Raw genomic sequence first — 15,867 nt, 5'->3', positions numbered from 1 at the left:
TTGACTAATATTAATTTAGATTAATGTAATTTTTGAAAAATATTATATATTATGTCATATTTTATTTGGATATAATCTAAATAAAGTCATCTAATATAAATTACCATATAGCTATGGTTACTCTTAGGAATAGATAGACATTGCTTCCAATATTTGAGATGGAGAAATTAGAACATGGAGCTATTTAATTACTTGTCCAGACCATGCAGCTGTAAATGATGGTACTGGCGTGCTCAACCTTCTTGTACCTCCATGACCTGAAAGCTATTTGAAATGTCTTTCATGTGTGGCAACAACTTAGTATATGGATGAGGAAGCAGGTTGGGGGTGGGGAGGGGAAGTCTGCTTTTCTAAAATGTCACAGTGAGCAAGTGAAAGAGCTGAAATTAGAACACTAGCCTCTTTTTCTCATTTTTCTGAAAATAGGTAAAATGATTAATCTAGTTCTATTACTGTAACAAAATGCCTGAGACAGGGTAACTTACAAAGAAAATACACCTGTCTCTCATAGTTCTGGGTAAATCCAATGGCATGATGCCAGCATCTGCTCAACTTCTGAGAAGGGCCTTCTTGCTGCAACATCACATGGTGGGAGAGCATCATCCGCTGAACAGACTGAGGATGTCTCCCTCTTCTTACAAAGCCACCAGTTCCATCATGCCCCACCCCACCCCTGCCCTGACCCTGATGTTCTTTTCTGGTTTCAATCACCTCCAGAAGAAGATCTCTGATAGCATCAGATTATGAATTGGGGGCTCAATTTGCACCATCAGCTTCCAAAGAGATGGTCAAGCCATAGCAAGAGATGTTTGGATCCTGAGCTTTCTGCCTCTAAAGAATAACATTTTCGGCACTGCACCAGCTGTTGATGAAGCAGGAAAATAATCAGTGGCAACCTGTATGGCTAGTGAATGGGGATTTGATGACTCACATGAATTTATCCAATTCCTGTCCATCACAGATATGAGTCTTCCCCTTTCATTCTCCAAGGCCATTATTCATTTGGTCTAGGATGCTGAAAAATTTTTGTGGGGAGTGAGGTCACTGAGTCTTGCTATGCTGTGGTTCATTTTCCCCAACTCAGCCTACCAAGCAAGCACAATTTCTTTCTGTTTTCTTACTACTCAGTTTTCTTCTGGACTTTTAGGGTTATTGAGTTGAGCTTTGATAGCCCTGCCTTGGAGGCTTTGGCTACTTCTGACTTGAAAGGTGGAAATCCTGAGCTCTGAATATGTATTCTCACCTCTGTGGTCTGAATATGTGTTCACACCTCTGTGGTTATAAAGACCGAGTCTTCCTGTGACAAGCAAATGGGATAATAATTACAACTAATCAAATCATTCAAGGAGGAAGGGAACTATTCTTGCTTACTCAGGAGGATATTTGGGGACCTGAATTTCCTGGCAACCTTTCCCAGTCCTCAAATGCATCACTTATTGTCAGTGTAGCTAAATCCAATGTGAAATAAAAACATCCCTGTTTATTTTCTTACAACTTAAGATAAGTTACAACAAGGGGAATATAATGGACATACATGAAGGTTTGCAAATGCTTAGAAGTCAGGAGCTAGTGGGGACATTAAGAGAAGCCTGAAGGCAGTGATTTTTCAAGCTTCCTTTTGAAAGCTTGAATTCTTAGCCATATAAAATGTTAGATGATATAAAATAAATACAAATGGAGGTGCCCTGGCTTTGATGAGCAGTAGAGAACCAGCAGACCCATTTTCATGATATCTTCCCTCCCTATGGCCACTCTGAAGAACTCCTGGCATCCTGGAATACAGTTGGAAAACCATTAGCAGTAGATGAGAATGTAAAGGCAGAGTTTATTCAAGTTGGGATCTGGTGACACTAACTCTTCTAACTTCCTTCTCAGTACGGTGTTCTTTCATGATGATGTTAAAGTTTGTCCTGGTCCTACTATGTGACAAACAACCCCCAAAACCTAATGACGTAAAGAATTACTATTTTGTGTTCTACCTGGGTCTTCACTTTGGGTAGGGCATAAAGGAAATGTGTATCTGCTCTGTGATGCTCAAGATCTCAGCTATGATAACTTGTTTGAATTCTAGCTTGGGCTAGAAGGACGGAAAGTACCTGGCCATTCCTTTCTCTTTGTGTAACCCCAGGGCTTCCATGTGATCTCTCTGGCATGGAAGCTTTGGGAAAATTGAATTACTTACATGGATACTCAGGCATCCAATAGAGTCCCCAGCAAAAGGGACTACATGGCTTCTTCTTTTCTAAAACCTATCTTAGAAATCCCAGAACACAATCTTACTACATTTTGTCATCCAGCATCATCTATGACTCATTACTGTGGTCTAGATACGTGAGCCTGGAAATGTGGATGACTGGGGAGCTAGCAAGGATGCAGCCTGGTTATTTCCCTGTTTTGGACATGACCTCTTACAAAATAGATGTGGATGTGATCTTCGGTGAAATAGTTAAGATGAAAGGTGCTACTGTATCTGTTGTTGCTTGGATCCTAGGAACACTGGAATGTGAAAGTTTGGTAGTCTATTTCTAGGATGCCACAGAAAGCTACCTAAGACCTTCAAAAGTCTATAATTATAAGGAAGTTTGTTTTAGCTGTCCATATAGAAGAACATTCAAACAGTGCAAATGGCCACCAAGACACTTGGCTTCCTCTGCATGTGGCAGAGACAAGAGTCTCTGTCAGAGGTGAGGTCTCTCACTTCTTCCACCACTAATAGCAGCTGATGTGTAAGAAGCTGCATCTCTTTGAGCTTAGGGTTACTAAAATGATGTGCATTTCTAAGAATCATGATTTCATATAAACCTAATTCTTCTTTGTTTGTCTTTTCTTTTTCCCCCTCTTTTGGACATTTCCTTCATCTGACTGCCCATCAATATATAGAAGAAATGCTTATTCCTACTCCTATTACTTGTAAGTATCGAGCCGGTGTTAACTGCTTTGTGCTCCGTAAGAGAGGCTGTAGCATGCATTTCCTCCTGCACCAACTGGTTGATTGTCTGTTGGCCTCTCATAGCCACTTCTGTCTAGTCATCTGTAGTCCGGAAGTTTTGATTTTGTATGGATGCTTTTCCGTTTGAAAATGCACTGTCACTGTTCGTGTCCATTCTGTTTCTGTCATCCTAATTTTGCCCTCGTACCTTTGGAGATGTGAGGGGCTCGTTCTCCTTTGTGAGTCTCAATTTCTAATGAGCAGCACCTCAGTTCCAGAAGGAGGGGAAGGTAAGACAGAATCACAGATCTCAGGAACTTCTGAGTCCCTTTGTGCCTCTTCAGGGAAGAAGAAGTCTTGGGGACTCAAGGGATAGAAAAGAGTCCATTGGCTCTTTCCACTATACCAGGGAGACTACAGGGAGTCATGACTTTATCCAAATCCAGCCTCGAGGATGACAGAAACATCCAAGGTCTTGGCTTTAAGCTGAAATTCCCTGTTTGACGTTTAACATTACTTATGTCACTTCATCAGTACATTTCATTCACAGTTAATGATGGCTGCCGGCTTTTTACCCTTACTAAATAAAGGTGGTTTTGTTACTAAATCAGAGCTTTTTCAAAACATGTGGGTAAAGGAGAGAAACTTTATATAACAGAGCCTTGCTGATAAAAAGCTGGAAAACACTGAAATACTCCCATATTCCAAGTATGCATCTCTGGCTTTAGAAAATGAGGTTCATAGAGAAATCTAAGAGCTTATCACATATTCAGCCTGCATAAAAATAGGAATAGAGCTCAGAATGCCAGGATCTTAGTAAACAGTATTGCCCTCCATTCTAGGTCTTCCCTTACCCTTGGCAAACACAACCTTATGAGAAAGCCCTACATCTCAATTGCCTTCTGCTGAAACCTCTACAGGTGGAGATGGAGTCAGAAAGTGCTTCCCCACCCATTCTGCTCAGTTAGTGCCAAGCTGTGGGCACAGAAGATAATATCATCACCATCGTCCATACAGGGATCAGTGTTCTCCACCACTACTACCGAAGGTCCTAGAACATTTACCTCACCTCTTTACTCATTCAGCAAACACACATTGATTATGCACACTACATTCCAGTTAGATTTAGCTCAGTGGTAGAGCGCTTGCCTAGCAAGCGCAAGGCCCTGGGTTCGATCCTCAGCTCAAAAAAAAAAAGAAGTCTCTGCAATATTTTGCCATCTAGAGAGATGTTGTAGGTAATTTAATTTTCTCTAGAGCATTGTCTTTCCATACCCAACCTCCAAAAATTACTTGGCCAGAGATGAACCACTTAAGCACCAAAGAGCCTGAACAGACAAGGCACACTTAGTCATCCTGAGTAAGGGTAACTACCAGCACTGATCAGGTACCTTGTGTATACATTAGCTTACTAAGCCCTTATCAAAGTGCAGTTTGATAGGCAAGTCATCCTAAAGTCACTCAGCAATAAATGGGAGGGACAGTGACTTGTACTGGAAAGAGAAACATCTGAGGAAGGGAGAAATGGTTGGGAGCACAGAAGATAAATATGACTATAGATATGTGTAGTCTGAGGAAGCTGGTAGAATTCCCAAGTAAAAATGTCCCAGGCAACCTTGGGAATACAGAAGTAGAATTTAGGCAGGAGGGGGATGTTTGGAAGCATCCTCTGAGGATGACAGAGGAGAATATGGGGTGGAGCAATTAAGACTAGAGAAGGAGTAGGAGGAAAACAAAGAGTGAAGGGCTGAGTTTCCCAAACTGATCACGCTTAACAATCTCCAGGCCGAGCTTTGGAGGGGAGGTGCAGGATGGCAAAGCAGATAGATGATAGGAGGGAAGAGGAGAAGTCATTAGCTATAGAAGATGCTACAGAGGAAGGAGGTAGAAGGTGAGGGGACAGCCTGGTCATTCCAACACCAGAAGTCACTTCTGAGAGTTATGGGGTAAATGGTGGACACAGAAGAGGCTGAAGATGCTGGAGGTGGGGAAACCATGCAAAGTAGGGCCTGGAGGCAAGCTGTTTGGAGATGCAGATCAACCTAGAAGGAAGAAAGATGGGTCTGGACCATTGGACTGAAAAAAGGCATGGAAGTGGGAGGGGGGGTGGAAAGAAAATGTGTCAGCAAGATGGCTCACTAGGATAAAGTCCTCACTCTCAAGTCTGAGAACCCAAGGTTGTTCCCCAGAACCCACAGTGGAAGGAGAGAACCCACTCCTGAAGTTGTACTCTGACTTCTATACGCATGCTACAGTATGCACGTATATGCACTCTCACATACACATAAGTAAAACAAAAGTTAAGAAAATATCAGACAAGAATGAAAGACAGACAATGATGGTCTCCAAGCTCCCCAGATATGAAAGCCTTACTCTAAGTACTAGGGTAGATCCTGAGTGGAAGCCTTGAACCCTCCTTACTCAGGGCACAGACGAGCAACCTCAGCAGTAGGAGGGGCTTGTGGCAAATGCAGCATCTAGGACACCAGACTAATGTCCTGAATTAGAACCTGCACCATGACAATGTCCTTTTCTCAACAGTGTCCACAATACACTGTAAGAAGCAATGAATAAACCAGAAGCACCTTTGTCCCCTCCATAACAAATAAAAGAAAAAAATAATACTCACCTCATAGAAGTCTAGAACACATTCTCTCTAAAATCCCCCAGATCATCCATAAAAACAAAGCCTGGCATGGTTTATCTAACCAATCTTTACAATAAAGCCAATGCTAATGCACTCAACAAATATTAATGAAGTTCCCACTGTGAGCCAGGCTCCTGTCAAGGTTCTAGGAATTTAGGAGTAAGAACAAAAAAAGGAAACACATTCACTCATGTAGGAATGTTTAGTAGGAGGGAGATAAAATAGAATATATCATAAAAATGGGATGAATAAAAGCTATGACAAAAATAAGTAAAGAAAAACACATGATAATATACAGAGTAGGAGAAATAGAGGAACTTTATCCTCAAAGAAGAACAGCCTTCAAGTACCCACCCTCATTGCAAGGTTATACACATAAGACCAAATTCCTCAAGCATTTCCTAGAAGGGACTGTAGCCACAAGTTTTCTGTGTCCTGTAGCTGCTTAGTCTGAGGTAAACATATTGATGATTATATTAATTACAAACTGTTTGGTCTATGGCTCAGGCTAATTATTAACTAGCTCTTTCATCTTAAACTAACCCATTTCTATTAATCTATGTATCACCACAAGTCTCATGGCTTTACCTGTGTTCCATTATATCTCATTCCCCTGGCAGCACTCAGCATCTCCCTGAATCTGCCTTTCTTCTCCCTGTCTCTTTGTTTAGATTTCCCACTTGGCTCTAACATGTCTTGCCATAGGGCAGAGCAGCTTCTTATTAACCAATGGTAGCAACACATATTCACAGCATACAGAAGGACCATCCCACAGTACTTCTCCTTTTATGTCTAATCAAAAAGGAAGTTTTTCATTTTAACATAATAAAATTATATATAACAAAATAGTTACCAAGCAAGAATTACAGTTACAATATCTGGTCTATTTGTATTTGGCAAAATCAAGGAAAATATTCTATCATCTGTCCTATTTTTGTGAGTCTAAAGTTTATATCTAATTTATCTTTTATTATAACCAAGGAAAACTATAATTATAACTATTTAGTCTTCAACTCCATCAAAGACCCCAGAAGATATAATATTACCTAAGTAAACTGGAAGTGCATTGTAAGCAACTTCCAAAATTCTAGAAATAACAGAGACATCTGGCTGCCTGGACAGTCATCCAAAGTTTCTCTGCAACATTGGGGCATCTATCTTTAGCTTACAGGTCTAGAGTCTCTGGCATACTTTTCAGTGAAGCAGGAAATTTGAAGAACTGTTCTGCCTATTGGCAAAGTTCATCAGTCACTTTCCTCTGTGTACTGCAGAATGTCTGGCAGTTTCTTCTGTGAAGCAGGAACCTGAAGGACCATCTCACCTTGTTTTAGCAAAGTTCAGTGGTCACCTTCCTATGGGTCCTGCATGACCAGTTCATCAAACAGTCCAGGCAAGAACAGTTTCTTGCCCAAATGACTAGCCTTTTCCATATTATAAGCAAACTCCATAATGAGTTTCTTTGATGCCCATTATCCTCTTTGAAGTAATTGGTGCTGTCAGGAGCAGATGTGTATCACTGTCCAGAAAAGTCTAAGTTCTTAAAACATTTAAAATGCCATATTCTGTAGGTCTTTGAAGTGTTTGAAGATTATCTATCTATCTGAAATATATCTCTATATGACCTTGAAAACCTAATTAACATGATTGTAAGTTTGATGCTATATATTGACTATTAATTTGTATTTTTTAACTCTACATTACATTTTTAAATGAGCTAAATAAACATAATATCTTAAACAAGAGCGGAAATATACATATATTATAACAAAATTGACCTTAAATTTGTGTCAATAAACTGAAATCCATACCAGTGTAAAGTATTTTGAGATTAACAATTGTTTTCTGGATTAAAGTATATTCAATAATGTTGCTGGAGAGCTTTTCTCTCTGGGTCCCACCAAGTTCCGCCAGTCCATAATAATCTACATTTTTTTCTCATAATTTCTATATCATGTTCTCCCCTTTTTTAGAAAGAGATTAACTATGACCATTAACCATTTATAATCAACCCCCTTTAAATGAAAATAAACACTTATAAACAATATTTTGGGAGTTTAGGCATAGTTTCCTAGTTGGATGTAGGCTTTCTATTTGAATCCTGTAAGCAATCATAGACAATGTGTGCATGAATGAATGTGGCTGTCCTCCAACAGAAACTACTAATACAGAAACCGAAGTATCAGGCAACTAGGCCATAGTTAGCCTGATCCTAGACTTCTGAGAGTAGGGGGAGGATGAGATTCACCCTGCTTTTTTGAGTTCCTACTATGTGCAACATCCCACACTTGGTGTTGACCATACAAAGGTAAATTTGGTACGCTCTCTACCAACTAACAAAAGATGGAAATGAAAGGAACTTCTAGTTGCCCCCTACTAGTGTCCAGCTCATCTAATGTTTAGAACAACCCTTGTGAGATATCAGTCACTGTGTTGGCTTTATTTAGATGTCAGAACTCAGGCTTGAAGATGTGTTTATAACCCATAGACAAAAAGCAAAGCAATGGGGCCAGAATTTGAACTCAGGCCTACAGAACTCCAAGCTCTATCCATTCTTCTCACCAAGTCCCACTGTTGGAGAGATAGACTATCTAGAGCACGTGCCTTTTTCCAGGATCCAGATTCAAGTCTATCTACCTAGAAGCCTTTGAAGAGAGTCAGAGCTGAGTGCACTAGGATACCGTCAGAGGTAACCAGGAACTTGGTGTGAGACTGGTCAAAATTGCTTATTGACCTAGGATAAAGAAGGTGGAAGTTTAAGCAGAACTGGAATTTGGAGACCCAGGGACACAGGAGAATTTAGAATATGACACAGACACACACACACACATACACACACTCACACACACACACACACTCACACACATACACACACACATGGGGGGGGCAAGAATAATATAAGTTTGAATGTCACACCTAGATCAGAATTCTTGACCTGCCTCTCCTACTGGTTTTCTCCTTAAACAATCATGGGACCAGTGTGATCCTTCATCTGCAAGATGGTGATGTGACAATGACTTCCCAGCATCATGAAAAAGTATATATGCAATATCAAGAGGTAATCAAAATCAGTAGGCATTTTATAAATGGAAGCTCTTATTCCTTCCATTCTGAGCTAACATAAATGCTCTGTGGGGTTCATGTTTGCCTTCCTATATTAAAGCAATTCTCAGCAACTTTAGCTGTTCACTGTTTGCCTTTGGATAGGATATTAAGAGCTGGCATGTGTCCACAGGTTAATTTACCTCAGAGTATGTGATAGGCATGGTAATTATTCTGAACAGAGGCATTTTAGTCAAGTAAATCTTCTTAAAAAAACACTAAGAATTTACCCACTGTGGTGGTCAAGAGAGAGCAGTTACCTGAATTCCTGAGGTCTTGGACCTGTGCTTTGTGCAAGTGTCACAAAGGTGGGAGAAGGCCACCTGGCTGGCATGTCTCAGGTACTATGTGGGGCTCCTGGATTTTTCTTAGATATTTTCTGTTCCCACAAAGTTCAGTGAATCCAAGTCCTATATCTTTTTGCAAGGTCTGGATCAAATGCTGCCTTCTCCAGAAAGCCTTTACTGATTCTCTGAAACACCCCTACACACACACTTCTCTGTACTCCCACTGCACTATCAGGGGCAAGGGCATATGCATCTTTGTATCAGGGACAGGGGCATGTGCATCTTCAGCTTGTTTCTGTTTCATGAGGGCTTAACTGTGGTCTCTGGTATCCCTGATACACATAGTGAACCCCCCATAACTGTATGTGCAATGAATGAACAAGATGAAATCAAACAATTTAACAACTAAAGTTAAAATAAAGAGGGGAATCATTTTATTTTTATTATCACAGAACCTATACTTTCCTTATTTTTGTTCCTATGTTTACATCTATGTGAGCTAGACACATGACTTCATTTATCTGAGTCTTGGTTTCCTGATAATCAAACAGGGTTTTGAAACACATGTCTTACAATGTCTTGTAAAAGAGTCAATGGATAAAATGTTTGTAAAATACCTAGCTCTTAGTAGGGCCTTAACTGAGATATAAGAGGCCAGGTTCTTCTCTGAGATGCCCATTAACGTCCATATTCCACCTGTTACAAACCAAGTATTCCTGCCACATTGTATTTAAGGAGGCATTTACAAATGATTATATCAAGAGATGCTCAAAAATCATTTTCTGTAATTCATCAGTCCCTTTGAATAAAGACAAAGAAAAAATAGGGATGGAAGAAAGCCATTCAAGACAATCAATACCAATTACCCAGAGCTGACAGAAAACATGTTGACAAGTGAACAGCCAGGGTATAATCACAGTCTAAGGCCAAATCACCCCGAAGGAGACTGGTCTCCTCCAAGGCATTATTATATAGGCAAGACAAAGTCGGTACTATCCTTGCTGATTCATAGGCACTATACCAGATAGGTCTCAGTCTCTATGAAACTATAGCCTGAAGTCTGGATTATGGGTGAGGAATGTTGACAGTTGAACCCAGGGCCTCACACACACTAGGCAAGGGCATTGCCACTGAGTATCCCCACACTTCCCTATCACTTCTTCTTAATTTTAAGACAGGGTCTTGTTAAGTTGTTAGAGATGCCTTTGCACATGCAGTCCTCTGGCTCAACCTCAAGAGTAGCTGTAAATCCTTCCTGGCTTAGAGTTTGCATGGTGAAAAAGCATCTGTCTTAGTTAGGGTTTCTATGCTATGAAGAGACACCATGACCATGACAACTCTTATGAGGGAAACATTTAATTGCTCACTTACAGTTTCAGAGATTTGGCCCATTATCACCACTATGGGCGGGAGCATGGTGGCATGGAAGCAGATGTGGTGCTGGAGGAGTAGCTGAGCATTCTACATTTTATAGGCAACAGAAAGTCAACTGAGACACTGGGTGGTATCCTGAACATAGGAAACCTCAAAGCTTGCCCCCAAAGTGGGCACACTTCCTCCAACAAGGTCATACCCATTCCAACAAAACCACACCTCCTAATAGTGCCACTCCCTATGAGATTATGGGAGCAAATTACATTCTTATTACCACATTCCACTCCTGGGCCCCCATAAGCTTGTAAGAATATCATAATGCAAAATGCATTTCGCCCAACTTCAAAGGTCCCCATAGTCTATCACAGTCATACAATCTCTTCACTGTAATCCCCTATTTAAAAAAAAACAAAACAGATCACATACTTCCAACAAAAAATGGCACAGGATATACAGTACCATTCCAAAATGTAGGAAAAGAAGCATAATGAGGAAATAGTGGACCAAAGCATGACCAAAAACCAGCTGGGCAAACTCCAAATTCTGCATCTCCATGTCTGATTCAAAACGCTCTTCAGATCTCCAACTCTGTTCCGCTTTGTTAACTGCAACATACTTTTTTCTCTTGAGCTGAATCCACTTCCTGTTAGCAGCTTTCCTTGGAAGGTATCTCACAGCTCTGGCATTTCTAACATCTTGGGTTCTCCAACACAATCCAGGCTTCAACTTCACAGCTTCATGTAATGGTTTCTCTAAACCTCCATTTAGGAACACCCTTGATATGTTCCTACCATCAGTGGCTTTCTTTAGGTGTGGAGGCAAGTTCCATAACCCATTTCTTCTTTCCTTAACTCTAAAGCCAGAACCATGTGGCCAAAGCTGCCATGTTCTGCTGCATACTGAGGCTAGAACATGGATCCCTCATTCAATTACATCTTCAGCTTTCGGTCCTTCAGTGCCTAAGCTTGGCTGTCCTGGTCCTGAAACTCAGAGATCCGTCAGCCTCTGCCCTCCCAGTGCTGGGATTAAAGGTGTGCCCCATCATACCTGGCTCTAAGCTTTTCTTTAGTTTCTTTCCACAAGATGAAAACTAAGCTGGGTGTGATCTTACCCTGAGGTCACCACTCCTTATATTCCATTTCTTAATCCCTTTATCTCTTTGAACACAGGACTTAGTTTATTCCACTTCCTGGTGCTTTTTTTCTTCTCAAAATTTACTTTTTGTAATTTACCCTGCTTAGGTAGTGTAGCAGGAATCTTAAAAGGTCTAATTAGGCCGGGCGGTGGTAGCGCACGCCTTTAATCCCAGCACTCGGGAGGCAGAGGCAGGTGGATCTCTGCGAGTTCGAGGCCAGCCTGGGCTACCAAGTGAGTCCCAGGAAAGGCGCAAAGCTACAGAGAAACCCTGCCTCGAAAACCAAAAAAAAAAAAAAAAAAAAAAAAAAAAAAAAAAAAAAAAAAAAAAAAGTCTAATTAATAAAATCAAACCTGAGGCCAATTATTGGGGTGAATGCTGGAAGATCAAAGAGATAGAACAAGCCACAGCTAACCTCACCTGGCCAACTTCTCAGCTGATCTTGTTTCCTCAGACTGGAAGCCTCTGTGTCCTCATATTCAAATGGCTCTCAGCTGAACTGTGCTGCTCAAAACCTAAAAGCTTAACCAGCCAAATGCTTAACCACCTAAAAGCTTCTAGTTTCTGGTCCTCACACCTTATATACCTTTTTGCTTTCTGCCATCACTCCCTGGGATTAAAGGGGTAAGTCACCATGCTTGACTGTATCCTTGAACACATGGATTTCTACCTCTGGGATGCTAGGATTAAAGGCGTGTGCTACCACTGCCTATCCTCTATGTTTAATATTGTGGCTGTTCTGTCTCTGATCCCAGATAAGTTTATTAGAGTGCACAATATTTTGGAGAACACAATACCACCATAAGGTAGCTCCTTTTCATTATCAATCTTCAGCAGAGTTACCACTGATAACCACATGACAGAGTCTATACTAGGCTTTTTGAGATTTCTTCTGCCAACAGAATTAATCCAAAACTCAATTTCGCCTCAGGCAGACTCCTCAGACAAGGGTAAAAAGCAGCCACTTTCTTTGCCAAACTATCATAAGGTCAGTCTCTAGGCCACATACAATGTTCTTCTCTGGAACCTCTTGGTCCCCGCAGTTCATCAAATCACAGTCAGCACCACTGACTTCCATGCTCCTACAAGTATGGCCTATTAAGCAGTACTTATAAAGCATTCTACTGCTTTCTTAACCCAAACTCCCAAAGTCCACATTACTCCAAACAAAAACAAGATCAAGCCTATCACAGCAATATCTCAGTCCCTGGCACCAACTTCTGTCTTAGTTAGGGTTTCTATTGCTATGAAGAGACACCATAACCACCACAGTAACTCTTATAGAGGAAACATTTAATTGGGATGGCTCACTTACAGTTTCAGAGGTTTAGCTCATTATCATCATGATGGGGAGCTGGAGGAGTAGCTGTGTGTATTGCATCTTTCTGGCAACAGGAAGTCTACTGAAATGCTGGTGACACACTTCCTCCAACAAGGCCATACTCACTCCCACCAAGTCACACCTCTTAATAGTGCCACTCCCTATGAGATTATGGGAGCCAATTACATTCAAACTGCTACAGCACCTTAGATTAGTATTTTGTGTGATGACTTTGAGAAAACTCTCCTGACATCTTCAGCACTCAGATGTATGTGTCCCTTCCATTGTATTCTACCTTTGTCCCTGCAGTGTTCTTCCTAGAATACCCCCATCTTGTGTGCCTAAAAAGTTCTAATATATTTAATAAGGCACATCATTCTCTTATTGTGGCCTTCTCCAGTTTACACAGATTATATCTGTAGACTGAGCTCACATCTTTATGACATCCATCTCTCATCCATTCACATATTAACTCATTGATGAACTTCTTAGGTCATACTATGCTTGGAATATCTGCATGCCCACCTCCTACTATACAGTGGCTGTTCATTATCCACTTTTCATTACCCTACAACTAGATCAGTAAGCAGAGCAATTCAGACATCCTAATAAGGGAGTATCTATGGTGGATATCCCTCCATGTTTGTTTTATCTCTATTGAGTTATATTATTTCATTCTGTGTAAGTTGGTTAATATCAATTTTTATTTATTTTGACATATGTTGGCTTTCAGATCACCATGGTTTTGTAGTTTTGTATTGAATCCAGACTAGAAACATTGTATTTGAAGTTGCATGTCACAATTATAAATGCATGAAATTAATGAATGCTGTCACAGTGAGATGGATATAAATGCAATGGGCTAGATCATGTGTACAGATAGATTTGGGGCGGTATTGCCATTGAAGGATGCTTTATTGTTTACTCTATTGGATTAGAGGCGAACTATATCAGTCATGAATACCAAACAGAGCCAATCTACAAGGCATAGCTCTGTCACTTTAGTCAGGGAAAATACAAGTGACTATTTCTCCCCCAAAGATAGGAAAAGATGTTTACTCCATACTTTTAAGTTTACATCTAAACTTAAGCTTCCATACCAACCAGGTATTAATGATGCCTTGAAGCTTCGAAACATCTGGCTATGATTCTAAGTATTTCTACTCTTCAAATGCATTTGAATGTCAGAAAGATGGGAAAGGAAAGTGTGTGGGCTGTCTGCTGCTGGAGAGGAATGACTGAAGTGTGGGGAGAGAGGATGCTCTAAAATACTGAGTCCCTTTCTAGATGGAAGGACTTAGTTACCCCTAATAGAGGCTGGTGAACTGCCCTTTTCAGGACATTATGTTTGATGTTGCCTCTCCAGGTGTACTCAGTAGCTGCATGTAGCATGAATTCTAATTGGTCTTAATAATAAAAACCCAGAGTCAGATATCAAGGTGAAAGCTGAAATATCAGAGAAGCAGAGCAGCCAGCCACTAGAGAGATTTCTTACCTCTAGGAATCCTCAGACTGAAAGAGACCCGAGCTCCTGTCTCCACCCTCACCTTCTCACTTCCTCTCTCCGCCCAGCCATATCACTTCCTGTTTCCTCCTCCCAAGTGCTGAGATTAAAGGTGTATGCCACCACTGCCTGGTCTCTATGGTTAACTAGTGGCTAGCCCTGCCCTCTGATCTCCAGGCAAGCTTTATTTGTTAGAGCACAAACAAAATATCACCACAGTAGTCAACATGGGGTTATCAAAGCCACTCTGACTCCCAAAATTCCCATGGGGTTGCTGCCAAAGCCATTACTGTGACGATGTCACTCTTCAATTTCGTCCACCTTCTTCTTTCTCTGCTATTTTCCTCTAATACAAGTGAAGTCTGTCAGTCTCCCCAAGTCTCATCAAAGACCACAATCTGTGACACTCCCATTGGCTTATCTGTTATTTGACCACCAGAGACAAGTGTGTTTGAGTATGTTCTGTGTCTTTCCCTAGAGCATGTTCTCTTCCTAGCCTATGAGCACTTTGTGTACCAGCCAACTCGGGTAATTCCTTCTTGGCTTGTTGATTAGGTCAACTCTAAAGAACACTTCCTTAGACGATCTTCTCCGTGGGCATTTGCTGTTTGTGCTGGCATGAAGACCATGGGATCATTCTTACACAGCCTGAGAGGGTTCCAAGTATATCCCAGACAAGACTATAGCAATACCCTTTTGTTGACACAACTCCACTAAACTGCCATTGTCCGAAGTGCTCAGCCATAGTGACACTTAGCAATGTGTCTCCAGGGCAGAAGCAGGTTTTCCTCTGAAAATATTAGCTTCAGCATGCATCCTCCAAGTAAAGCTTCTTCTTTGCTAAGGTAGGGCCTTAGCAAAGATAGAATTATGGGATGTACACACTGTAAATGCCTTTCTCAGTATTTCAGCAGAGTGCTTTTAATGGAAGAAAGTGCTTTAGTTAAGCCCTGCGATGCTCCTGCTGATGATAATGATTGCATCTTGTTTGTGTGTAATGCTTTATCTCTTCCAAAGTGCTTTCCCACTTATTACCCACTTATCTGGTTGGGCTTGGAGGTATTTAGCAAGATATTATTAGATAGATGATGGAGCTGAGCAGTAAAGACCCCTGGGCATTCTGGCTCTGCCGTTTAGAGACTCTCTTAACTCTTATCTCAGGTTCTGTTTCTCATCTGTAAAATGGGAGTCATAGCACTGACATTCAAAACAGATTTGGAGGGTTAGGCTTTCATTCATATGCATGTAATGAAGGATTTCTTTCCTTTTTATTTTTTTTTGAGTATTTCATACATGACTGCTATGTCTACATCATGTTTACCTCTCCCTCTCCCCTCTTCAACTTATTCCATCTCCCCTTTGCTCCCTCTCAAATTCATGGCCTTTTCATTGCTAAGTGTGTGTGTGTGTGTGTGTGTGTGTGTGTGTGTGTGTGTGTGTGTGTGTGTGTTAACAAGCACAGCTGAGTTCATTAAGTGTCGTTGGAATATATAAATGTTTAGGACTGACCACTTGAGGACTGGACAATTGATCAAGGACTCATCTCTAAAACGGTTTCCTCCTCTCTCAGC

At 40.9% G+C, this 15,867-nt stretch overlaps 1 protein-coding gene across 18 annotated transcripts in view; it reads left to right on the top strand.

Moving 5' to 3' along the window:
• The window catches only part of Ptprt (protein tyrosine phosphatase receptor type T), a 1,101,940-nt gene that overhangs the window by 936,364 nt on the left and 149,709 nt on the right, over positions 1–15,867 (top strand). For 6 of the 18 annotated variants that reach the window (XM_052726074.1, XM_052726070.1, XM_052726065.1 and 3 more), the window contains one exon: positions 2,881–2,912. The exons of 5 other annotated variants lie outside the window; for them this stretch is intronic. In XM_052726074.1, coding sequence (XP_052582034.1) covers positions 2,881–2,912 — 32 coding nt within the window. The remainder of the gene's footprint in view (positions 1–2,880; positions 2,913–15,867) is intronic. 7 more of the 18 variants (XM_052726079.1, XM_052726072.1, XM_052726078.1 and 4 more) reach the window with 3 other exon arrangements.

The sequence above is a fragment of the Peromyscus californicus genome, unplaced genomic scaffold (assembly GCF_007827085.1).
Source record: "Peromyscus californicus insignis strain IS unplaced genomic scaffold, ASM782708v3 Scaffold_7__1_contigs__length_154581171, whole genome shotgun sequence".
Taxonomy (NCBI): domain Eukaryota; kingdom Metazoa; phylum Chordata; class Mammalia; order Rodentia; family Cricetidae; genus Peromyscus; species Peromyscus californicus.
The sequence above is the reverse complement of the archived record's forward strand: the minus strand, read 5'-3'. Positions and strand labels throughout refer to the sequence as shown.